The following is a 25,690-nucleotide window of genomic DNA, read 5'->3' on the forward strand; positions in this document are numbered from 1 at the left end:
GAGAGAGAGAGAGAACGCGCGCGCACACACAGACAGGCAGAGGCTGAGAGAGAAGCAGGCTCCCTGCCGAGCAAGAAGCCCAATGTGGGACTCAATTCCAGAATCCTGGGATCATGACCTGAGCTGAAGACAGTGGCTTAACCAACTGAGCCGCCCAGGCGTCCCAGAAGCAAACTTCTTTAGCCATGGTGTGCTTTGTGTCTTCATCCTTTCCACACGTTAAATAGTATATTCTCTTGTGTTCATGAAATAGTCCTTAATCATATTTTCAGAGTCTCTGGGTAGAAAATAGAAAAATCAGAGGCCATTGCATACTATTCTGAAAAGCATACATGTTTTGCACTCACACAAACAAAAGCTTTCAGAATTTGCCTGCAAAAAAGTGTTGGGGGTTGGGATGTTACGGCACCTTGTAGGCCCTAAAATAAAATGATCTCCTTGATAGATTTGCTGCCATTTGTGTATAAAATTTTTTAAGCCTATATGCATCCTAGAGTAGGCAAAGAAAAATTCTAGGAAGATTTACAAGAATCTACAGCAGTTGTCTCAAACAAGTAGATTTTTTCATTCTATTGTACAGTGTATTTTTTATTTAACTTTGCTCTTTTTTTTAGATTCTATTTATTGATTTACAGACAGAGATCAGAAGTAGGCAGAGAAGCAGGCAGAGAGAGGAGGAAGCAGGCTCCCCGCTGAGCAGAGAGCCCTCTGCGGGGCTCAGATCCCAGCACCCTGGGATCACGACCTGAGCGGAAGGCAGTCTTTAACCCACTGAGCCACCCACGCACCCACACTTAACTTTACTTTTAAGATCGTTTTATTCTATATTGTAATCGATTGGTTGGTTGGTTGTACTATAGGAGCTTTACGTTTCGAATTAGCATTTTAAAATAAGGGCAGGGCGCGGGAGAAGAGGATGAAAGCAGGCAGGACTGCGCGGACGCCGGCGTCGGGCGCAAGACTTCCTCCACCCGCTGTGCTGGGAGTGCAGAGCCCTCCTCTAGCATCCGGGCCGGGCCGGCCACCTGGCGGGGACCTCGCCACCTGGCGGGGCCGCGCAGCTGGCGGACAGCAGCTCCGCCCCGCCGCGCCCCCGAGCCGTTGCCCTGGCAGCCGGGCGGTGCGTGGCTGAAGCTCACAATCGGCCCTGTCTCGGAGGCTCCCACCCCGCCCCCTGCGCTCACCTGACAGCGGGCTTGCCCGCGGCGGACCAGGGGCCCATGGACACACGCACCCCCTCCCTGCTGCCCCGCGCACCGCCTCGCCTGCTCTGCCCACGAAGACACCATTCAGGGCTGGGAGCCCAGGCCGCGCTCCGGGAGCCCAAGGTCGCGGCCGGGGCCCCAGCCAGGTGGCAGAGAACAAGGGCTGGGGCCGCAGAGCGCCCCCGCAGGCCGAGGCCCGTCGGTGCCTGGTCATCCGCTGCTCCTGATCACGCCTAGGACGAAGAGGTGAGGTTGGCACTTTGCTCCCTGCCACCTGGCCTTTCCCTTGAAATTACTTCTTAACCGCTCCAGTCCCCTCCGGATTTTTTTGGAGACTTAAAACTGGGTGGCTCGGTGGGTTAAGCATCTGCCTTGGGCTCAGGCCCTGATCTCAGGGTCTTGGGATAGACAACTGCATGGGGCTCCATGCTCAGGGGAAAGTTTGCTTGTCCCTCTCCCTCTGCCTTTCACCCCCGCTGGTCTCTCTCTCTCTCTCTGCCCTCTCTCTCTCAAATAAATAAGTAAAATCTTAAAAAAAAAAAAAAAAAAGGCTGAAAGGGACAGTAAAACACACACACACACACACACACACACACACACACACACAAAACCAAAAGTGCACCGTGGTTTATTGGAAGTTGAAACCCAGGAAAATTTGATTATAAATCAAATAGCAAGACTGCATTGAGGGAATTTGCTAAATATTTTACTAGGATTACCTCATTTTCTCTTCACACTGGTCATCCCTATTTCACAGATAAAGAGGCTGAGGCACAAACCAGGTAGATAATATGTCCAGGTTTAGGTAACCAGTTTGTATAAATGATGCAGAATAGTATCACAAAACAACAACAGATTTCCTCACCTGCAATCCTACACTCTTTCCACTGTTCCAAGCGTGTCTCCTGCCATTCCTCTTTCTAGCAAATCACCCTGGTGTCACAGACTCCTTAGAGAAGTTGAGAAGTTCTATGGATCTTCCCTGTACCAGGACCCACACACAGACACACACACACTGCAGACTCTCATATAATTTCAGAGGGTTCAGACCCAAACATGGACCTTGGGTCAAGAAATCCTGTTCTATTCCCCATCTTTTGAGACTGTTCATATAGATGATAAGGTGGGGGTACACCAAGGTGGCTCCAGGGCCATACAGAGGTAACGTATACATGGTGGGGCATGTGTATATATGATGATACCCCCCCCCCCCCGAAGACCAGAGATGCTGCACAAGTTTTTGCAGAACCCAGAACTAGAGCATATTATGCTAAGTGAAATAAGTTTTTCAGAGAAAGACAAATACCCTATGGCTTCACTCATGTAAGGAATTTAAGAAACAAAACAGGTGAATGTAAGGGAAGGGAAGGAAAAATAAAATAAGATTAAAACAGAGAGGGAGGCAAACCATAAGAGACTCTTACCTATAAGGAACAAATTGAGGGTTGCTGGGTGGGTGGGGAGATGGGGTAACTGGCTGATGGGCATTAAGGAGGGCACTTGTGGTAATGAGCATTGGGTGTTACATGCAAGTGATGAATCACTAAATTCTACCGCTGAACCTAATTAAAAATATATATAATGAAACTGAAGAACCCAGTAATAGAGGCAGGACCTTTGTTGTTTCCTCCAGAGGGGGCGAGGCTCTTGGTCAATCTTGGCAGCAGGTCGTGAAGGATGGCACTGAGCGCGGCTCTCCCTACCCGGAGCCCCTCAGGGCTTCAGCTGGAAGAGTGCAAGCTGTAGAACCCACCCATGGACTCTGGAATTCACCCATGTAGCTCGGTGGGCGGACACCACATGCTGCTAAGTCTTTGTCAGGGGTGGGTGCCTCAGAGACAGCCCCGAAGTCATTGATGAGGATGTCTCTGTTCGCACAAATGAGGGAACGGAGATTCGGGAGAGTCAATGAGCTATTTGGAAGTACCAAATCCTATTCCGTGTACCTTGTGCCTCCGTAGGTGGTATGACATGGCCCCTAACTAGACTATGGCTGGCAATAGCAAGAGAAACCATAAACAGCTGCTAAAGTAATCATGACCACGACACACAGCAGAGGCCAAGTGGGTGACTTGTGGGGCAGCTCAGGACTGAGTGGGAACCTAGTTACACACATGGCTCTAAGCTGCTGCGTTATCTGGTTTCCTAGTCCACCACATGTTATAAACAGATTAGAGGGGAAGAGAGGGGCCACAGCAAACAGGACATTAAAGCCACAGCCATGTGATGACTGATGTCTCAGTGGCAAAGGAGGAAGCACGAAGAAAAAACAACAGCCAGAAGAGTGGGAGGAAAAGGACGTGGCAGCAGCATGAATTTGACAGTGGTGGTCACTCTTCACCTTTGACATGCTCTCTTCCTTGATGTCGCGCAGTCTCAGGCTGCGCTGAGGCCACCAAACTCCCTCACAGCTCTTCACAGGCCAGGCTCGGATCTCTTCTTGAATTGTGTACCCGATTGCCTTGTGGATGCTGACTCAGCATGCCCAAAGCGTAACTGTCTGCACTCTCTGACCAATCTGGACCACACCTTGAGCTCCCCATCTCAGACACAGGTAGCCAGTGGCTCAAGCCAGGAACCTGAGCATTTTCTTGGGTTCCTTCCACTTCTCAATCTTAAAACTTTCAGTCATCCTTTATTGAGCAACCACTGCTTGAATGTCTTGCGTGAGTTAAGTTCTGGGCGATGGATAAATAAAGGTCATTATAAAACTTCTGTTCCATGAAGGCTCTAGACTAGTGGGGAAGTCACATGACACATAAATTGGATATACCTGTACCTATAGATCTATAGAAATGTAATATACAGTGATGTTTCATTATGAGGAAAAGAAAGGGATGAAGTGACATGGTGGCAGCAGTTTGAATGGTGAGGACCATCTGACCAGTTCTGAACCAGGGGAACCCCAGGCAGAGGGAACAAGAAGTTGCAGAGGCAGAAGTGTGCTTTTGTTCCATATATAGACAGGGGGCCAGTATGGCTCCACCTTATCAAGGGAAGCTGGAGTGAAGTAAGCTCAGAAGGGCAAAGAAAATGCTCTTCAAAGATCATCATGAGGTATTTGGATTTATTCTGATGATGATGAAAAGCAATTGAACTGCTTTTAAAAGATAATTTGGAGAGAACTTTCTGACGTGAACATCATGTCCTATATCCTAACAGGAGTTTGGGTTACATAGTCATATACATTTGTCAAAACCCATGGAATGGTACACTTAAGACTTGTACATTTCATTATATATTCAAAAGACAAAAAGAAAAAAAAAGATGTAAGCAAATATTGAAATCCAGATATTATATGCTGGAATATGTCTGCAATTTACTTTGAAATGGATTAAAAAAGATGGATGAGTGGATAGACAGAGGGATGGATAGATGTGTGATAAAGCAAGTAAGGCATTCATGGTAGGATTTCAGTGGTAGATAGATACATGAATGTTCAAGTTTTCTTTATATTCAGAGATAGTTATGCTAAAATGTTGGGGGTGGAAGCTTGTCTGATCTACATTTTAGAAAGATTTTTCTGGGGACTGAATAAAGACAGGGCTCTGGAGGGCTGCTGAAGAAGCAGTGAGACAACCTAGAGTCTGGGGCAAGGATTTGACCAAGGAGGGCACCACTGGCAGCTGATGTTGGGTTATATTCTGGAGGTAGAAATATGGGGTTTGTTGGTGAATTTAAAGAATAGGGGATCTGTGGGGAAAGAAGGAATGAAGAATAATTTCTGGTATCTTCCTCCGAGTAGACTCATGGATGGTGATGGCATCATTGGAAGTGGGGAGAACTGGAGAAGGTCAGGGTTACATTTACATGCCTAGTAGAGGTCCATGTGAGAATGAAGAGTCAACAGGTAGAGACCTCACTTTGGACTCTGGGGAGAGCCAGAAATGGCTGTATAAATTTGAGAATGAATGATCAGAAGCTTCACATTGGGATGAAGGACATGAGATGGGATGAGACCATCAGGGCATTGTGTGGGAATATAAAAGTGTCCTGAGGGCCAAGCCCTGAGCACTCCAACCCCGAGGCTTCTGACAGAAGAGGGGAGCCAGCAAAGGGGGGGGATGAGGAGTGAGTGATGATGTAGGAGAGGAGCAGGCAATGGAGATGGGGTTGCCTGGAGAGACACAGCTAAAGAGGAGCAAGTGGGGCTCGCTCCTCACCAGTGCTCCCCAGGGATGGTAGGCGAGGGAGCAGGTTTGTGGAGAAAAGGTGACACAGTTTCAGATTTTGCAGTAAGATGGAATCCTTTCCATTGCAAACAACAGAAGCTCGGCTAACTAGCTCAGCTAACTAGCTTATGCTACTTTAAGAGGGATGGGGAGAGCATATTTACTCCTGCAGCCCCGAGCTCATGTTGCCCTAACATGTCGTGTGGACTCACTTAAGTGGGAGGTGAATTCTGGCACAATTGAGTCCCAAGTTGTGGGACTTGAGACATTCATGGTACCCGGGGAGAGAGTTCACTCATACTGGCTAAGCCTCGGTCTCAGACCCATTCCTATCACAGGGGATAGAAGAGGCAGCTCCATCCAGAATTTGGGGGAGGGAGCTTGCTTGACCTCGTCTGAGATACACTTTTAAATTTTTTTCTGAGGACTGACCAGAGAAGAGGAGTTAGGGGCCCATTGTGGAAGCAGTAAATCAAATTGGAAGTCTGGGCAATGATTTGTCATAAGATAGCAGAAATGGATGATCTGGAATGGATGTCCAGTGTGACAGTGGGGTTCTTTTTCCAGAAAAACTGAGGAAAGAAAAGCCATCTGGGTATACCCAGCATGACCTATGACTCAATTCAAAAGATTGTTTTTCCATAAACAGTAAAGGAGAGATAAAATTACATATCAGAATGCTCATCACAATTTAAAAGTGGGATTATTTATGAAAATTACAGTTGCCTCTCAGCCATTTACCTATCTCACCCCCATGTGAGGTGACACGAATCATCCATCACATTTGGTATCTCACCAAGCCTAGTAGATTCCTGCTTGTAATGAGCACCTCAAGATTCTACACGTTCTTTGTAACTTTTGTTAACTGCTAAAACCTGTATGGATTCTAGGTTAGGAAGGAGTGATGGTATGATGCCGTAGAGTGGGGAGCTCAAATTCTTACCTTGGCACTTTTATTAGCCTTCCCTTCTTCATGGATAAAATAGGGAGTCTGTGTTGAGCAAAGAGGGGTAAATGAAACAAAGTAGATTAACAAGAAAGCTCATTGGCAAGGATGATATTAATTATGATGGAAGATTTGTTTTGAAATATTTTAGCTTTGTGCTAGCTGAATATTCTCTGTATTTATGTGTAATTTATACTTTTTGTGACATCAATTGCAATAAATTGTGGTAATAACATTTCGTGAGAAAGAGCATCTCTTCTTAGGGAAGACTTAAAATATTATTATTTATACCAGAATAAAGATGACCAAATTAACTTGGAGTTGTATGTTTCTGTTTTTGTGCTATAGTTTTTGTTTGGTCCAGAAAAGCATTTCCAAGAAGGTGGTCGAGTATGGCTTTAGCCGATAGGAGGCTTGAGAACTTGCAAATCTACAAAGTTCTTCAGTGTGTTCGGAACAAAGACACGAAGCAGATAGAAAAGCTGATCAGGCTTGGATACCCTGAACTGATCAATTTCACAGACCCCCTCAATGGAAACAGTGCTTTGCACTTGGCCTCGGTTTCCAATGACGCTGATATGGTCAGCTTTCTCCTTAGCCTTGGTGCTCACCCTGATGTGCAAGACAAGATGGGTTGTACTCCGACAATGAGGGCTGCAGAGCTGGGGCATGAACTGTCCATGGAAATATTAGCCAAGGCAAAGGCTGACATGACTATAGTTGATAATGAAGGAAAAGGTAAAAATCCCGACATTTTATCCAGTAGATGCAATCCACTCTATAGTCAGAAATCCATAAAATTTACTGTTTTGCTTTCCAACTGTAGAAACGAATCACTCCTAAGTTTAATTGAAAAGCCATGTTCACTCCTGTACCTAAGGATACTGTGTCCCTATAATTTGAAAATGGTATTAAGGTATATCTTAGAGAAACAAGTTCTGAGAGATGTCTCCCTTAAAAACAAGATTAAAGTTAGATTGATTTGTGTTTGTTGATTTTTTTCTAAATGGGGAGAGTTTTTAATGATATACACTGATATTAACATAGTCATAATTATCAATTATAAAATGTAAAAATCTTGTTTAGAACAAAAGGGGAGTATTTCTTACTCTCTTTTATACTTTAGAACCTCAAATAGTACTTGACTTGGACTCCAAAAGGATTTTTCCCCTTCCAGTAACAGTCTGATGTAGAAAGGGGCTGCAGTGGGAACTGGAAAGGCTAAGGTGGATTCTAGTATAGAATCCGATTTTCTAGGGTCAGTTTAAATGTAGAAATATGACTTGAGAGTTGAGACATGGCATTTCCATGCTTTTTCAGGTGAGACAGCCCTACTTCTCCACTCTATTCTCCCTAATCTCATCTTGACACCATGTCTGGGAGTTTCTTGCCCAAATGACTCAAGGTTCCAGAAGGGCTTGACACAGCGCCATGAAAATCACCAAGAAAATTACCACCAGGCTTAATATAAATTGGTAGATTTCATCAGTTGTCCCAAGGTGTTGCTTCAAGTACAAAGCCATTAACATCAGTCCCACACTGGAGAAATAAATCCCATTTTTTAGTGTTAATATTTTCTGAGAAGAACAAAATCCATTTTTAAAATTCTCCCCAGACTTGGTTATTTGATAAGTGACTTTCTTAAAACAATAGGAGAGGACAAGGAAAGGAACAATCATTGAATTACTTAAAAAGCACCACATAATGAAATGAACTTCAGATGCATTCAGGGATCAAATGGGTTTTAAAATGTTAAATCCTGAAAAAAATAGAAAAAAAAGGAAGCCTCTTAAATTTCTATAGAATATTACTTCCCAGTGTGTGTTCCATGAACCTCTGATTTGCTGGGATATTGATAAGCATTACATGCAAAATTGGTTCCACCGTCAAACTTGTTAGAGAATCATTGGATACAGCAAATTGAGACATGTTGATTTCACATTTGTCAGACAGACTAAAGACAGTAACATTTTCCTTTTGTCTTTGACCCTTTAAATAGTTTTTCCTTGTGGCCACTTATATGCTTGGTGTTTTGTGAAATACATTTTGGGGAAACACTGTAGTGAAGAACAGTTGACCTTCTGGAGTTTGAACCAGAAATAGAAGTTTTTTAAAAAAGTGAGAAATTTTATCAAAAATCCAAAATTATAAAATTAAATCAACAATAGCAAATGCATTTTGTAACATATTTGCATTTTGTAACAAATGCAACAGCCATCTGGTTAATATCTAAGCTCATTCAAATTAATATTAAGCCTGTCAACGTTCTGGGAGAAGAAAGTATGAGAAAACAATCTGACCAATCACATAGGAAGAATTCAAAATATAAAATAAAGCTTAGAACAAATATAAACCATGTTGCATGCATGACCTTGTTAGTCCCGCCTCCCAGAGTCTTGATTCTGTCTAACCCATGGGGTGCTTATTGCACACTGCCAGCCCTGTCTTCCCACAGTAATGAATGGAGCTCACCTTGCACAGCTCTCAGGATGGCTGCCACATGCCCACCTGCTTTGTTATTCCGCAGAAGTCTCTGCCATTAACATCCTATTTTCCATCAATTGATGAATCACTCACTGCACGTTGGTCCTAAAGGACAAGCCAACATTTTTATGGTTACTCACTGGATCTTGAGAAGGATGTGGGACATACTCTAGGCTAAACTGTACTTTGAACAATTTTGCAGACCATGGAAAAGGTAGCTCTCTAAGCCAGGAAACTATTCCCTATATGTTGTCCTAGGGGATTAATTAGTGTCTGTCCATTCTGGAGAATAGAATGGTGTCTATTCTCTTCAAGGGTTAAGCTAGACTAGCTCCCAATAGCACCCATTCCATTGGTTCTCCCATTTATAGGAATGTATACCCAGTCCGAAATGCAGTATGTGAATTCTACAGTCCATCATCTTTGCCCTCTTTTTTTCCTTCAGTTTTAGAAGGTTGATTCATGTTCTTTGTGGCTTAGGGTCAGCCCAGATAGACTTTAATTGTGAGTTGCACCTGCCATCATTATAAAATATCCATTTCCTGAGTAACTTAGGGCCTTTTGTAATGAATTTGGCCTCACCTGGTATTCTCTAGGTGGCGTGCGTTGTTATGTCGGCCCACTTTGCCTGCTATGAATTGTTGTGTCTTTGATTCTCTATTTTAAACCATGTCCTTGGCCATTTTTCTGTTTTTAACTGCTCTGAGTAACCCTATTTTAGATGCATCTGTTTATATAAAATCTATTTAGATTTTGATTTTATATGAATGGTGGCTTTTATTTTAATGGTAGAATGTATCCAGTTTGTATTTATCTAGATGGCCCAAAGGTGTGGCCCCAGAACTGTCATTTATTTTATGAAATGAAGGTATATTTAACATATGTAAATATATAAATAAATAATTATAAAATATCTTCCTATATGTTCCATATGTTCTTTATTTTGGTGTGTGTGTGTGTGATATTTTCTAAGGTTTATGGTCTACATTTAGGTCTTTTTTTTGGTTGTTGGAATGGTAGTTTTACTTACTGTTATTATTTACTGATTGACTTTTAAAAATTGAGGTATAATTGATATCAACATTATATCAATTTCAGGAGTACACATAACTTGATATTTGTATACATTGCAAAGTGATCACCAGAATAAGTCTAGTTAACACCCACCACCATATATAGTTACAGATTTTTATCTTTCTTCAGAAGAGAACTGTTTTTGGATATTTTAAAGGCAATTTGATAGCTTTTCATATACATAAACCTTTGTTTATTGAATTAGCACTTTACATGGTATTCATTAATATTTTTCTATGCAAGAGGAGATTATTATAATAACTTTTGCACCCTTAAATTTACCTGTCCACTGCTTTTATATATGTACAACCAGCTTGGTAGATACAAAAAACTCCCATTTTCTTTCTCAAATGATAGTCTAAAGATCGTTTAGTTATTTTCTAGCACTGAATGTTGCTGCGGCAAAATCTGGAGGCCATCTTGATTTTTCCTTTTTAGAGAGGACTTGAATTGTTACCCAGATGCTCACAGGATGTGTCCTCTACCTAGCTTTACCTAGGCATACCTTATTGATTGTTCATAATCCATTTTTCCTGAGACCTCAGTATGCTTTTTTAATCTTCAAATTCAGGTTTTCACTTCAAGAAAGTTTTCTTCTATTGTATCTCCATATTTTTTCTGTTCTACTTGGTGTTTTATTATTGAGCACCAATTACATATATGTTAACTCTTCTTTGCCTCTCAAGACCATTTTAGCTTCCATCATCTGTTACATTTTCCTTAGCTCTTTCAAGTTTTTCCTTCACATCCATGGTTTTTGTGCTGTCTTGCCTCCAGCTTCACTTTCTTTTCTTTGGTAGTTTTATTTTCCTCTATCATTCCTTCCCAAAACTCAGCTGGTTAAACTTCATCTTTTCCATTATTTATCTTCTATTGTCCTAGAAGCCCTGCTTTTAGTCTTGATCCATCTTTGCACTTCTGTTTTAGAAAAAAAAAAGTTTTATTTAACTTCTTTGCTGTCATAGAAATAGGACAGTCAGAAATTCTTACATAGTATCATTTTTTCTAGTGTGTACTTTTTGCCTAGCTTTTATTATCAGGTTTCTTCCTTTTGGTGTCTGTATTTTTCATAGGTCCTATGCTAGGTTTTTTTTTGTTGTTGTTGTTGTTCATTACTGTTCCTCTTTGAATGAAGCCTCTGTTTAGAGTGAGGTCATTTTGGAGTTTGACTATTGTGCGCTCGATTCCAACACTACCCCTAATCTGTAGTTCATTTTTGACATGGATTATGTGGAGGGTCTGTATGTCCGAGGTCCTAGGTGGGGGGATTTCACATTTTCCTCTCTTCATTGGAACAAAACAAGTTGTCAAAAGGGCAGAGCTCCTTGTCATCTACTTGTTCTTAATGCTGTGATACTGACAGCCTGCTTCTAATAAACATGGCCGGTCTGCACATTTCATCTTTCAGTACCATCTGCTTTGTCACTCTGCAGTTTCAGAGGGGACACAGTAACCCATCACTAGCTCTACAACAGAGACAGTCCTGCACGTGGGGTACAGACTGCAAGATGCCCAACACCCAAGCTTGACAGAGACTCACAAATCAGCGCTCAGATTCTTCTCTGAACCAAGTCCTTTCACATTTGGTTATGTGATTGTTTTCTAATTCTATCAGAGGTTTACTCTTGTTTTCCTGTCTTGGTGTTTCAGCTGATTCCAAAAAGGCAAAGTAAGGCTCTGCCACCTTCAACTAACTAATTATGGTTTCCAAAATTGTTACTTTTTCTTTGCTAACCAGGTCAAATATAGAGAGACTATTAATTAAGTACTCTTTGGGGATTCTATTTTTTTTACAGGTATTCTGTTTTACTGCATTTTGCCTACAAAGCGGCATTATCGCTGCGCATTGATTGCCCTGGAACATGGCGCAGATGTCAACAACTCTACCTATGAAGGAAAACCAATATTTCTTAGAGCTTGCGAAGAAGCACATGATGTTAAAGACACGTGCCTGACATTTTTGGAAAAAGGAGCCAATCCGAATGCTATCAACTCAGTATGGCTATTCCTGGGATTATAAATATTCCCCCCTCCTTTTTTTTTCATCTATAGAGTCTTAGTAGTGCATTTAAATATGGTAAAATTATCCTGTCAGCTTATAGACTGTTCATTTCTATTCGAAATGCTTTATGATGATATGCCCTCATTATCTTTATATTGCCATGATTTTACGGTTTATTTCCTAATTACATTTGAAAAATTGGTATTTATTATGCATAACGGTAAAACATTAGAGAAAATAGAGAAGATATCACCAATGCATAATAAAAATTTATCCTTTTTGGAAAGAAAATATGTAGTTGTGCAATTTCCCTTATCCATTTTGCTCCCTCTCAAAATTTGGCCAATTTTATTGAGTTTTTTAATTCCTTAAGAGGCATTTAAGAGGCAATAATTATCAATTTGTTTCTCATTAGAAAACACTTATAAACTAATTTTAACATATATTTTACCCTCTTTTCTCCCCCTTTGCTCTACTTTCTTTGCAAAAGAAATTGCATCTTTAGCATGATTTTTTTTCACAGGGACATGGTGTGACCTTGACTTTGATATTGGAACTCTCTACATTGATCCACTGCACTGACTTCATTTTTCCCATTTGCTTGGTGGAACTAATAAAGATACAGAGAACTATACCTGCCAGTGTGACTCTAAGGCCAAATGGATTTAGAACATATAGAACATACCAAATGTGTTATTTAAGATGTCAAGTATAACCAGAATTTGATTTGCTTCTCATCCAGTCCACAGGTCGAACTGCTTTAATGGAAGCATCAAGAGAAGGAGTGACAGAACTAGTTCGAGGGATATTGGAAAGAGGAGGCGAAGTGAATGCCTTTGACAATGAGAGAAAACAAGCTGCACATTTTGCTGCCCAAGGAGGCTTTTTTGATGTAATAATCTGCGTTTTGCTTTAAAATTTTTGTTCACCATTTCTCACTTTTTCCTCAAATTTTTAAATATCATATGGGTTACACTAAGAATTTATTCTATGTTACCATCTTGATTTCCCTAAATAATTCTAAAATTGTATTTTATAATACTGAATATTATTTTTAAAGCCTTTTTCTAGATCCTTATTCAGCTTTATCTGCTTGCCAAGTTTATTCACCTAATAATATTCACAATGATTTTCTGTATTTTTTAACTATGGCAATTTAAAAGTTTTGCCAACCAAGACTACTTTATTTTATACCTCCATTACATATTAGAATCTTCATAATACATACAGCATGACCAAATTGTGGGGAGAACAATGTCAACATCTCATCTCCCTGATTTTTTTGTGTGCATCTAATGACTCACCTCAATTTTAAACTCTTCAGTATTCTGATTATCTGGATATAACAGCAAAGGGTATCTTATAGGTACAGTGATATTGCACAAATGAGATAGAAACCAATGCTCTCCTTTTTTTTTTTTTTTAATTCTCAATTACATCTAAAATTTCTTTACCCAATTTTCTGAGCTTTAACAATTATTTTCGTTTTGGTCATTGAGTTTCTTCCTAGCAATGAAAATCTACACCACAATAGAAGCCACATTTGGTAAAGAATGTGCCTCCCTGATGATATTTCCCATAGGCTGATGTTTTCTAGAATTATTGGAATTCACTAAGATGGCATGTCCCAGCTGAATATAGAATTTTCTAAACTCTAGATCGACACTATTTGATAGAATTTTTGGCAATGGTGGAAAAGTTATAATAATATACTATAGTAGCCCATGTGTCTTTTGAGTATTTTAATTTTGGCTAGTGAAACTAAGGAATTGGATTTTTAAAAATTGTATTCTATTTAATTCAATTTAATTTAAAATAGCCACATGTAGCCTAAGCAACTATGGAATAACAACGTTAGGTGCCAGTCTTCATTCAATGAATGTACATTGCTATTCCTCTATTCCTCTAAATATTTTGCAGATATTGAAGCTTCTTTTTGCTTACAACGGAGACATGGGGCTGATTGCAATGAATGGGAACACACCACTTCATTATGCTGCCATGGGTGGTTTTGCAGATTGCTGTAAATATATAGCTCAGCGAGGTAAAATTACCTAGCAATTTTATGCTTAAAGTATTTATGATTTACCCATGTTGTAGATGAGCAGGGAATCTGGGTTGTAGATGAGCAGGGAATCTGGGCCTATCACTTGTCAGTTGCTTATCTTTTTCAACAGCCAAACCTCAGTTATATATGTAGAAAAAAAAAAAAAAGAAAATCTTTTCTTACTCTACCTTCTGCCAAATCATGAATCTGAATTTAAAGTGATGAAAATATTCTCAAATATTTTTAGATTATTAAAAATCTAAACAGGGTTGTTCATGGGCCAACTATATTAAAACGCTTATAGTTATTAAACTCCTTAAAAAAAATGTTGACATCAATCTGAAAGATGAATACTGAAAACTATGTCTTTTAGTCTGAAGTCTTAACTGTTTTATTAAAAAAAAGTTCAGTTGTATCAAGTGTAAAGGATAGCTTTACTAAAGAACTTGAAGTTGTGGGAGAAATGTTTTAGGGAGAAATATGAAATAAAATGAAAATTTTCATTGAAAATTTTAGTAAATATAAGTAATATTTTAGGTTTTCCTATAACTTCTATGAAACTATTAACTTAGCAATATGAAGTATGTATAGATAGCTTAATGTATTCCATAAAGGGAATATTAGCTAATTAAGTTTATGGACCAAATTGGTGTTAATTACATGCTGACTGTAAAAGTTTTTAATTTACAGCACCTGGGTACCTAAGTCAGTTAGGTGTCTGTCTTTATCTCAGGTCATGATCTTGGGATTCTGGGATCAAGCCCCATGTGGGGCTCTCTGCTTAGTGGGGAGCCGGCTTCTCTCTCTCTGTGTCTGCCCCTACCCCGACTTGTTGTCCGTCTCTCTCGCACGCACAAATAAAGTCTTTATTTAAAAAAGTTTCTAGGGGCGCCTGGGTGGCTCAGTGGGTTAAAGCCTCTGCCTTTGGCTCAGGTCATAATCCCCAGGGTCCTGGGATAGAGCCCCGCATTAGGCTCTCTGCTCAGCAGGGAGCCTGCTTCTTTCTCTCTCTCTGCCTGCCTCTCTGCCTACTTGTGATCTTTCTCTGTCAAATAAATAAATAAAATCTTTTAAAAAAATAAATAAAAAATAAAAAAAATTCTAACTCTTCATCAGATCTGGAATTGTGTTATGCTGAATTTTATGGTAGTATTTTTTTTTTCCAGTTTAAGAAATAGGCAAAAACTTAGTGTCTGTTCTACAACTTTACAATAGAGCGGAGAATTTTAGAAGTCTCTGGGACCTAGAGTTCCTGCATTGTGACCACTAATATAAATAAGACTAATGTGCCTGTAAAACTAATAGTATAGTAACTGATTCACTTCTACTTTTTATGAACTTATACAAGCTTGTACTCTTTCCCTATCCCCCCAAATAATAAACACTTAACAAATAAAGGAAAATATATCAAATTCAATATACATCAAATGCAGTACATCAAATGCCCCCATTAATTGTCTCATCAGTCTTGTTTTAAAATTTGTCACTAGCAGCAATTTATTCTGACATTTTTAAAACTGTATATTTCTAAAAACTATGGATCTGCCCAGATTAAGACAAGCTTCTACAACTCTAACACGTTGACCACTTTATTATTGGGACAACATCACCAGACATCTACTCTGTCATTTATGTACTCTTGGGAGAAAGTCACAAAAAGCAAATTGAGAAGCACATTTAGTCAGAGCTTGCCCAATGATGCCGAAAAGTATTACCCTCCTGGCAGAGTCATGAGCTTAGACCGTTTCCGAAACAGGTCTAAAAGCATTCCTTTTTTTTTTTTTTAATTTTTTTTTAAATTAATTAGTCTGAAATATTCTAAATTCTGTAGCATGTTTCGAAGTACAACCACTTCCCTGGATCTCAGGCAGGGGGTTCCAGTTCCATAGCGGAAGCGGGAGCAGTTACACGTCCAGCTTTCGAGTCTTCGATCTAAGGCAATCAGAGCAGCATCAGACAATGCATTAGCCAAGAAATGCTCATTTCTGAGTGAACTCCCTGGGTTTAGTGTCTTCTGCACTTAACTTCGAAGGCTGGATACCTTTGATACATTAAACTCTCTTCTTCAATGTTCTCCTCCCTTGCCCCTGGTCCTGTTGCTGGAGCAGTTTACAAGGTTTGTAAGCAGTGTGAGTACCTAATGCAGGGCAGCTGCCGGGAGTTTGGAGCAGTTCTAGGGAAGCACCCCATGAGGTTCTCTTTCTCTTGGGCCTTTGGTGGCTGGTGCTCTGCGGCACATACCAGCTGTAAACTGCGTACCCTGGACCGCAGATCATACATCACAAAGAGAATGAATGGATCTTTGCTTTTACTAAAAGTCCCAAGGCAAAAGGAGAAGAAAAAGGCCTTCAGATAATTAAGCTGGGATGTTGGAGTCTTTTTTCCCCCCACAAAAAGGTCTCTAACTAGGAGGAAACTAAGAGCAGAAGGAGACATGATAAAACCACTTTAAAGTCCTTTGATCCTTGTGGGTGAATATAGAAGGAGTGGCTTGGGAGATGGTAGATAAACACCCAGACACCCTGAATCAGCAAAAAAGCAAAGTAAAAACAGCATTCTCAAAATTGCTCTGGAATTATGCTATTGAGAGCAGTCCCAGGTCCCCTTTTCAATAAATCACTGCTCTTAAAACTGTTCAATATGGACATTTTGGAATTCTCATTGTTGTAATACTTTTCCTGAGTTCTTCGACCACTAGTAAAATTATGAGTCTAAGAATGAAATTTTAAGTTCTGACAATGCCAAAGGAGGTCTTAATCTTAAAAGCACTGGGCATTCATTTTCTCTTTCTTTCTTTCTTTCTTTTTTTTTTTTAAGACTTTATTTATTTATTTGAAAGAGAGAAATCACAAGTAGGCAGAGAAGTAGGCAGAGAGAAGGGGAAACAGGCTCCTCACTGAGCAGAGAGCCCGATGCGGGGCTCGATCCTAGGACCCTGAGGTCATGACCTGAGCCGTAGGCAGAGGCTTAATCCACTGAGCCACCCAGGCACCCCCTCATTTTCTTTTTGTCAAGGAAAGAAACTATAAAGTATTGGAGGGGCATGCTGTTGCCTATACAACTTGGTTGCTAGACATACTGATTGAGTAGCAATCTTTTTGATTATGTGATATTGACGAAGCAAGAAAAGAGCCTTCTAGATTCAGAACAGTAGCAAGAGCTGCTTCATCATCAGATTTACTTATATATGCAATGAATTTTTAATGTCTCAAGACACTTAGAGACAGCACAGCCTTTTCTAGGGACACTAAGTAGACTCCCCAGTGCACTCGGAGAAGTTTATTTATTTCAGGAATACTTAGATATAATATTGGTGTAATCATTTTAAGGAAAGGTCCAAGAAGGCAAATGAATATTCAAGCCTAATTTGCATAAGTATAATGCTGGAATCCTTTCAGGTTTGATCAACAAATGACTTGGTCCTCTGTCAGGTTGTTCACATGACCTATCATCACAAAAAGCAGATTGATATAAATTACATTGATTGCATGGAGAATACACATAAATACAGTTTAAGATGGTATGCAGATTTGCAGTCGTAATCATTCCAACAGAAGCAGGTGTTCAGCATTCTGAGTTCCTAAGGGTCTCATAAGCTGTCTGAATCCAGCTTCTTTCCAAATTCAAATGCCATCCTTATTCTTTTCCTGTTGGGCAGGAAGTCTCCTGAGCAAGTATCCCAATATGAAATTTGTTTCAAGTGTCTGTAGGGATTCATGTCTTAATCCTTTAGTGGGCAGAGAACGTAAATTGGAAACATATTTCCCTCAGAATTCACCAAAGTAAAACTCACAGAAAAAAAATATTCAGTTTAATTTTGTGATTATAAGAGCTAAATGTTCTCATCACTCTATACAAATAATTTAGGGATAAACTTCTGACCAGTAACTGGAACTACACATAAGGGTTGCACGAATGTCTTCTGCAGAGCTAGGCAGATGCCTAGGCACTATTTCATAATAATTGTGCTTCATGTTTTAGGATGTGACCTGAAATGGAAGAACTTGGATCATAAAACGCCCAGGACTGTGGCCAAAGAAGGCGGCTTCAAAGCAGCAAGCAAAGAAATACGGCGGGCAGAGCGAACCGCCAATAAACTGGCAAGGCCAGGAGCCAAAAATCCAAATCCACTCTGGGCCCTGAGACTTCACGACTGGTCGCTGGAGCATGAGACGTTCCTTCGGGAAGCATTTTCGTTTGTGGACAGAGGCGACGGGACAGTCAGCAAAGAGGACTTCATGTTGACGCTGGAGGAGAGGCAAGAATATGTGACCTCAGAACAGCTGGCTACCATAGCTCAGTATCACGAAAAAGTGCGGGGAGCTGGGGTCAACATTAATGATTTCTTTAAAGGAACCAAGTACTTGAGTAAGTCTTACGTCTTGGGATCCTATGGGCCTAAGAAGAAGAAAAAAGGAATGGCCAAAAAGCCAAAGAAAGGCAAGTTTGTCTTACCTCTCCCAATCTGCATTATTCCTGACCACGTGTTTCCCCACTGGGCCGATGGCGGGCCGCCCTATTACATGATTGAAACCTATAAGAATGTAACAGACAGCAGTCGGTTTAACCGAGACCGGCCACCAGAACATCCCATTCAGGATGATTCTGCTTGGTACATTGATGACCCACCGAAGGTATTTTCAAATATTAATTTCATCACCAAGGCAGGAGACCTGGCGTCTCTGAAAAAGGCGTTTGAATCAGGAATCCCTGTGGATATGAAGGATAATTATTACAAAACGCCACTGATGACTGCGTGTGCCACTGGAAACATAGATGCCGTCAAGTTTCTTCTTGACAAAGGGTATGTTTTCTTGGTTCGGCTCCCATTCAACTCCAGAATTTTAGGACAAAGTGCTTCATTCCTGACATCTAGATTACAGACAGATCGTGTATGGGAAAGTGGGTTAATGGGAATCTGGGAATGTATGCACAGAAAGATGGCTTGCCAATGACAACGAGGAATGAAGTTGCTTTACCTAGAGATTTATCTATGTGGGGTGGAGTCGCTTTTTATTTTATTTTAAATTAAAAAAAGAATTTTTTTGAACTATTTTTAAAAAGATTTTATTTTTTTATCTGAGAGAAATGATGAGCAAGGGGGAAGGGTAGAGGGAGAAGCAGACTCCCTGCTAAGCAGGGACCCCAGCAAAAGAGGTGTTTTTTTTAGTAGTTTTTTTTGTTTTTATTTTTGCTTTTTGTTTTTTTGTTTCAGGGGTACAGTTCTGTGAAGATTTTTTTTTTAATTGTGATAGGAACAGATAACATGATGTACCCTCTTAATAGATTATAAGTGTACAGTAAAGTACAGTGTTAACTATAATCACAATATTGCACGGTAGATCTCTAGAACATATTCATTTTACCCATTGCTTTTTAATCTGTCTCCTGTGTGGGGATCCTAACAAATTCAAACAAGCAGGTCAGTGGTCATGATGACAAAGGGCATGTCCCTTTCCCTCCCGCAGAAGCAGCAATCTTTTCCTTGGTTCATTTATAAATATCTTTAAGATAACCGGGCATGACATTTTTAGTGAACTTCTAAAGCAACTACTCAGGTTTAATTCCTTCTTTTACCAGAGCTGAATGACCCAGCATAAGTTTATTTTTTGTGTTCCTTTTCCTCATTTTTATAATGGGGGCTCTAATAAGACTCAGCTTGCAGATTTCTTTGAAGATTAAATGAATTAAAATATGTAAAGAACTTATTAGCAAAGCAATTCCATATTTCATAAAAGGGTATTATTATTATTACTATAATGGTCAAGGTCAAAGAAGCATTCAGATTTGTATATTATCAAGAGGGACTATAAAGCAATTAATGAGAATTTGACTTTTGGACAGTGAAATCTTAAAAAGGACTAACATTTGGGGCGCCTGGGTGGCTCAGTTGGTTAAGCAGCTGCCTTTGGCTCAGGTCATAATTCCAGGGTCCTGGGATTGAGCCCCGCATGGGAATCCTTGCTCAGCAGAAAGCCTGCTTCTCTCTCTCCCTCTGCCTGCCGCTCTGCTTGCTTGTGCTCTCTCTCTCTCTCTCTCTCTCTCTGTCAAATAAATAAATAAAATCTTAAAAAAATAAAAAGGACTAAAATTTAAAATAATAAATTTTCATGCTTAGAATTTTAATAATGAAGGTGCATTTAAAAATCTATAACATGTAGAGAAAGTGGCTACAAAATGAAATAACAGGACTTTTTTAACTTTTTATCAGCTTTAACCTTCATTAGATCTATTTATACAATTTTCCTTAATTTTAACCTTTGCAAAAAGTATAACCCCTGGGATCTAACTAAGTGCCTTTTAAAACTAAACAAAATGTACATATATATGCAAAGAAATTAAGACTGTCGGATAATTCAGAACACGAGTCAAGAAAAATTATGGAATGGAGTTTAACTTTACTTGGAGCTTCCCTGGCTCACATTTGAACAACTTGGTAACACTAATATGAAATCTTGCTTTGCATTTCCAGGCTCTGGCATTTGGAACAACCCCCATTTTCAGATTATGCATCTATCTTATTTTATAGGGCTAACGTGAATGCAACAGATAATTTCCTGTGGACTCCGCTTCATTTTGCATGCCATGCAGGCCAACAAGACATCGTCGAGCTTCTTGTTCAAGCTGGAGCGGCGATCGATGCCGTCTCCATCAACAACTCCACTCCTTTGTCTAGAGCCATCGAGAGCTGTCGACTGGATACGGTCAAGTACCTCCTTGATATCGGCGCTAAATTCCAGCTGGAAAATAGAAAAGGTGTGTGTGTGTGTACGTGATCGGTGTTTAGGGTCAGAAGGAGAGAATTTATGTTAGATTCCCGTCTGATTCTCTTGTAAGATCACATTTCCCCGCGAGTCTCTACTGCAGTCGCAAGCCCAAGTTGGAATGTTCGGGAAGCTGGTTTTATACACAGTGCCTCTCAAATCAGGGTGTGAAAGGACCAGTTCTTTATGTTTGCAGTCAGTCATGGATGGATACTTTTGTAAATATAGCAAAAAGTGATTTACTAGAAAATGAAGTGGGGAAATAAAATACAAGCATTTTTTTAAATCACTAGATTGAAGTGATGGAAAGTTCTATCAAATCCATCCAAAAATTTCTAAATGCTCACTCTTCTTTTAAAACTTTTTTTTTTCATGTATTTATTTGACAGACAGAGATCACAAATAGGCAGAGAGGCAGGCAGAGAGAGAAGAGGAAGCAGGCTCCCTGCTGAGCAGAGAGCCCTAAAAGGGGCTAGATCCCAGGACCCTGGGATCATGACCTGAGCCAAAGGCAGAGGCTTTAACCCACTGAACCACCCAGGCTCCCTGTAAATGCTCACTCTTAATTTCTTGTTATTTCACCATGGCCCAGGAAGCATTGCTTTATGGGATTGTACCAGTTTCAGAGTATACTGTGGGTCATGAACTGTCATAACTACCACGTCCCTAGGAAGTGGAATAATTTTAAAAGCTATAGAAGTTGGATTCTTTCTAAAGCTGAAAAAAATAATAATTCCTGAGTTAGAGGTTCTCTCCAGGAAATAAATGGGAGGGGCCCGTCATATGTCATAAAAATATAACCTGAAAAATAGCATTTGAGTAAGTGTTTGACCTCATTGGTTGGAGGTGTCATTTTCTTAGAGTGGAACCCATTGTTTCCTTTTGACTGGGGAGAGCACCAACTTTTCTGGCTGCTTCAGGCTTCCCCTGAGTCACTGGTAGTATTGTTCCAGGCCTGCCTGAGGATATTAAAGGTGTCATAATACCCAACCATCTGCATAGAGCACTGTGACACCAGCTTCCCCAGGCCTTTTTGATTATACCTCCTTGCGTAAGGGAAAGGGGAGGATAATGTAAAATTGTCACATGAAAGGAAATGTGTGCAAGGTGGGAAGAGAGCCATCAATCAAATACTCAAACGTAAATATTCTACCAATATTTCCTATCCACTTCTTAAGAAACATGCTCAGAAAAACTAACAAGAAAATGTGTTGCCAGTAAATGGCACTTTACATTATGAGATTTCAGAGTTGGACCCACCGTAGAGGGTATCTGATCTGGCTCTGTGACCTTACATATAACCACTGGCTGTAGTAATCACACTTACTGTCACATGCTGAGGGCTGGTGCGCTGAGGGTTTTCTGCATTGTTTCTTATCAGTCTGTTTATTACAACTCTGAATTTATGTCTTGAGCAGGACATACTGCCATGGATGTTGCAAAGGCGTATGCTGACTATAGAATAATTAGTTTGATTCAAGAAAAGCTGGATAACTTGCCAAAACCAGCAGAAAGTCAAAAACTGAAAGGCAAGCCCCCTCCTAAAGTGAAGACTGAAGGCCCTGAGGTTAAGAAAGAGGAGGTAAGAAAAGTGATTGACTACCCACTAGTAACTGGAACTTAAAAACTTACTGGAGGTAGGGCAGGGTTTCTATTTACATATTGTTACAATACAATATTATATATTGTTACACAACATGGATAAAATAATATACAAGCCATATTTTCAGCACTATTAAGCAACACTAAAAAAAATACCTAGCAAAGAAATTCCTACTACTGAAAAGTCTAAACTGTGCTCATTGCAGACAGAATCCACATTAAAAACCAAGTTGGCTCAGCCCAATATAATTAGAATGTTGAAAAAAGAACTGGGGTTGGATACGTATATATTTGGTTCTAAGTCATACATATTTGATGAGATGGCTCAGACAAGGAAGAAGGGTAAGAGGAATGAAGGCAAACCATGATTTGCCTTCATTCTTGTCTCATAATCTTTCATTTCACACCTTACCTCCTTCTAAGGAATTTTAATGGAATTTTAATTTTAATTCAAATTCAAATTTGAATTTTAATGACTATCACTGAACCCTGGGGATATCAAGCCACTTGGGACTTGGATATGCCACTTGGAATGACTCCAGAAAGTTCTAAAGGTGACAAGGTGATTGTTTCTGGTAATCTGGAATGATGTGGGCAAAAGGTTGAGGTTTTTGCCCAGGCAGGTTATGAAGAGAATAAGACTTTGTCATTAGCAGGGAAGCCCGAGTGTATTTCTAAGCTAGAAGTTTCTTTTAGGGAAGCAAGAGGATCCCTAGAGATTCTTGGCAGACATAAAACCGGGATGAAATTCAAAAAGGAAAGGCTCTAATGTTATCAAATTGGAAAGTGTTGGAGAAACATGGGAGGAAAGAAGTGGAGAGGGTTAAAGGATTGTGACAAACATGAAAGACAATAAACAATAGAGAGTAATAAACATGGAAGACAAGAGTAAGGGGGTGGGGGCCAGAGGTTAAGGAAGACCAGTTGGCTAAGTTTCTACTATATACAACATTTTCTTTTTAGTAGGATAATTTAATTCTTCTAATTAATCAATGGCCCTAGGTCAAGGATGGACATTCTGAAGACTTGTGTGCTCTGTCTCTGATACTACTAATTAAGTAGAGTTAAACAAGGCATACTAATTACCTTTCCCTGTCCAAAGTTATAATAATAATCCGTTTTATTTCAAATTATAATTTGCATGGTAACATTTTTATTTTTTCTTGGCTTAGAGAAAGACATAAGACATAGAGCAGCAAATAATATTAGCAAGTATATATGGGTTTTTGCAATTAATAGGGTTGGTTTTTCTTTTGTTTCATTTCCAGGAACCACTTTTATCTCTTTACACCATACCAACCGTATCAGAGGAAAAGAAAATGCATAAGGATAATGTGGTTTATCTCAATTCTTTGATTACCAGTGGTTATACCAAGAAAGTGGATATCACATTTATTCCACGGAGGGTGAGTACTTTGGAAAGAACTTCATAACGTGGTACAAACTCATAGTATCATTTTCCAAATACTTTTTATGCAGAGCACCCAAACAAATATCCAAAGATTATCTTTCATCGTTATGATTTGAAGCTGTCTTTTTGCCAGGTCCTACTGCTTTGACTCAGTAAGTGCAACTTGTTCAGCTTCCAATATCTAGTTTCCTCTGTTACTATTTCAATATTGACATTTTAATTTTCCTTGAAAAACTATCTTTAGGTCAACACCATTCCCTATAGCCATTTGGTCACCAATGCTATAGGTACATTTTCTTGGTGCCTCTCAGACTCTAACCTTCCTTCCCCTTTGTACTCTAACTACCATTTCACTCGGGAGTTTCATATAAGCAACACTGAATTTATTCAGTAGCTGCCTAAAACATCCACAATTAGAGAGGTGGAGGCATTTTTAAGTACAAGAGGGGTCTTGCCAATGCGCATCAAAGCATGCTGAATAAGAGACTACCAGCCTCCTCTTCTTTCTACTATGAAAATCATTTTCTCAGGACTTCCCTATTAGACATAAAGGTAGCAAACCCCAGTGATCTTTCAACTCCCAGCACTTCCCTGTTTTGACATGAACAACAGAGGATCATCAGAGGTCACTGAAAAGCATTCCAGCTGCCCAAATAGTCACCATCAGAAATAACAATGCCCATGTAACCATTGATGTGTCATGTAAGAGGAAAACGTAAGTTAAAATAGATTTAGAAGTAGATTTGATAGTTTCGAATGAATTATACTGGGTGTTGTCTGTATACTGCCATGTTTGCTGGCTTTCCTACTCATGCTGGCTCTGAATATCGTGGTTTATTTCAGATCTGGAGTCCTGAAGCCACAACAGCAGAGCTGATCAGGAAAAGGGAGTTGCGGCGAGAAAGGTTCACTTACGAGGTAGACTTTGAGGACTTCATGATGCCCTTTCAGAAGCACATCACAGAAAAAGCTAAAGCCTTGGAAGCCGCCCTCAAGATCTAAATCACAGCAATTACTTCTTGGGGTCAACATTTCGAGGCCCAGGGATTCTACTACAGAGAAGGTGGTATTTCCATCAAAGTCAAAGCAATCTGCAAATTAAGAATTTGTAACCAAATCTTTGTTTTTGATCTAACAACTATAAATATTCTGAACTATCTAGAAAGTGTGTATTTTATTTTGCAATAACATATTTTGGGGAAACCCCCTAATATCTTCTTTAAGCATGAGTGGAATAAGTGGCATTTTGGTTATAAACATAACATTATTGTCAAAAAATTTACAGGATGTACATCATTATGCTTACTAAAGATATAATGCTAGTGGAAATTGATGAAAATAATTTGATAGTAGGGAAGAGAAGTAGCTTTAATCTGTTGAGGAAGAAGTTGGTTTCTTATACCCATCATATACATTAGATACTGGTATGTATCTGATACCTTGGGTCAGATAAACTTTAGCATCTCTGGTAGATGCTGCCAGCACTCCACCCCTTTCTCCTCTGCTTTGGGATTGAAGCAGGCCTGACTTCCAGATGTTGGAAGGCTGCCTCCAACACTTAGACTCATGTAGTAGGGCCCAAGTACGTGAGAACGAGGGCTTCCTGGAAGCAGCTCTCAACCAGAGACTGAAGAGATACAGTGTATTAATACCTCAGCTCCCTCACCGCTCTGGTTGGACTCTTTGGAAATGGGCGTTCCTACTGATTGCTAAAGCTCCCCCAAGAGGTTAAGATCACATTGTCCACAGTGGTAATTTGATAACACACCCTTCACTGGCCACCTTCCCTTCTCTGTCCTCCCACATTCTTCCAAGCCTGCAAGTCTTTATCAATATCGCCTCCAAAATACATATACCTAAACACTTATCTCAAGGTTGCTTCAGGAAGAACCTAGACTAAGATAACAGCTACAGCACTAGTTATGATTTTGAGCACCCCCTAGCAAAAATTTTAAAAGTGCATTCCCTTATCTTCTGTTTACT

General features: G+C 39.9%; 1 protein-coding gene across 1 annotated transcript; it reads left to right on the forward strand.

The window, feature by feature from the left end:
• Positions 1–1,103: 1,103 nt before the first annotated feature.
• On the forward strand, positions 1,104–24,868 carry ANKEF1 (ankyrin repeat and EF-hand domain containing 1). The gene is made up of 10 exons (XM_032351410.1): positions 1,104–1,451; positions 6,672–7,061; positions 11,678–11,877; positions 12,626–12,775; positions 13,804–13,927; positions 17,912–18,734; positions 20,460–20,686; positions 22,113–22,276; positions 23,565–23,702; positions 24,551–24,868. Exons 2-10 carry the CDS (start codon positions 6,716–6,718, stop codon positions 24,707–24,709), a joined length of 2,331 nt encoding a protein of 776 aa, XP_032207301.1. The 5' UTR covers positions 1,104–1,451; positions 6,672–6,715; the 3' UTR covers positions 24,710–24,868.
• Positions 24,869–25,690: the final 822 nt, after the last annotated feature.

Source organism: Mustela erminea, chromosome 7 (genome assembly GCF_009829155.1).
Source record: "Mustela erminea isolate mMusErm1 chromosome 7, mMusErm1.Pri, whole genome shotgun sequence".
Classification (NCBI taxonomy): Eukaryota; Metazoa; Chordata; class Mammalia; order Carnivora; family Mustelidae; genus Mustela; species Mustela erminea.

What these genes read in the sequence shown, in the direction of transcription:
- ANKEF1 (XM_032351410.1), top strand. Translation starts at nt 6,716, where the DNA reads ATGGCTTTAGCCGATAGGAGGCTTGAGAACTTGCAAATCTACAAAGTT. An exon ending in CTGAGGTTAAGAAAGAGGAG is followed by an intron (nt 22,277 to 23,564) that starts GTAAGAAAAGTG and finishes TTTCATTTCCAG; the next exon opens with GAACCACTTTTATCTCTTTA. An exon ending in TCACATTTATTCCACGGAGG is followed by an intron (nt 23,703 to 24,550) that starts GTGAGTACTTTG and finishes GGTTTATTTCAG; the next exon opens with ATCTGGAGTCCTGAAGCCAC.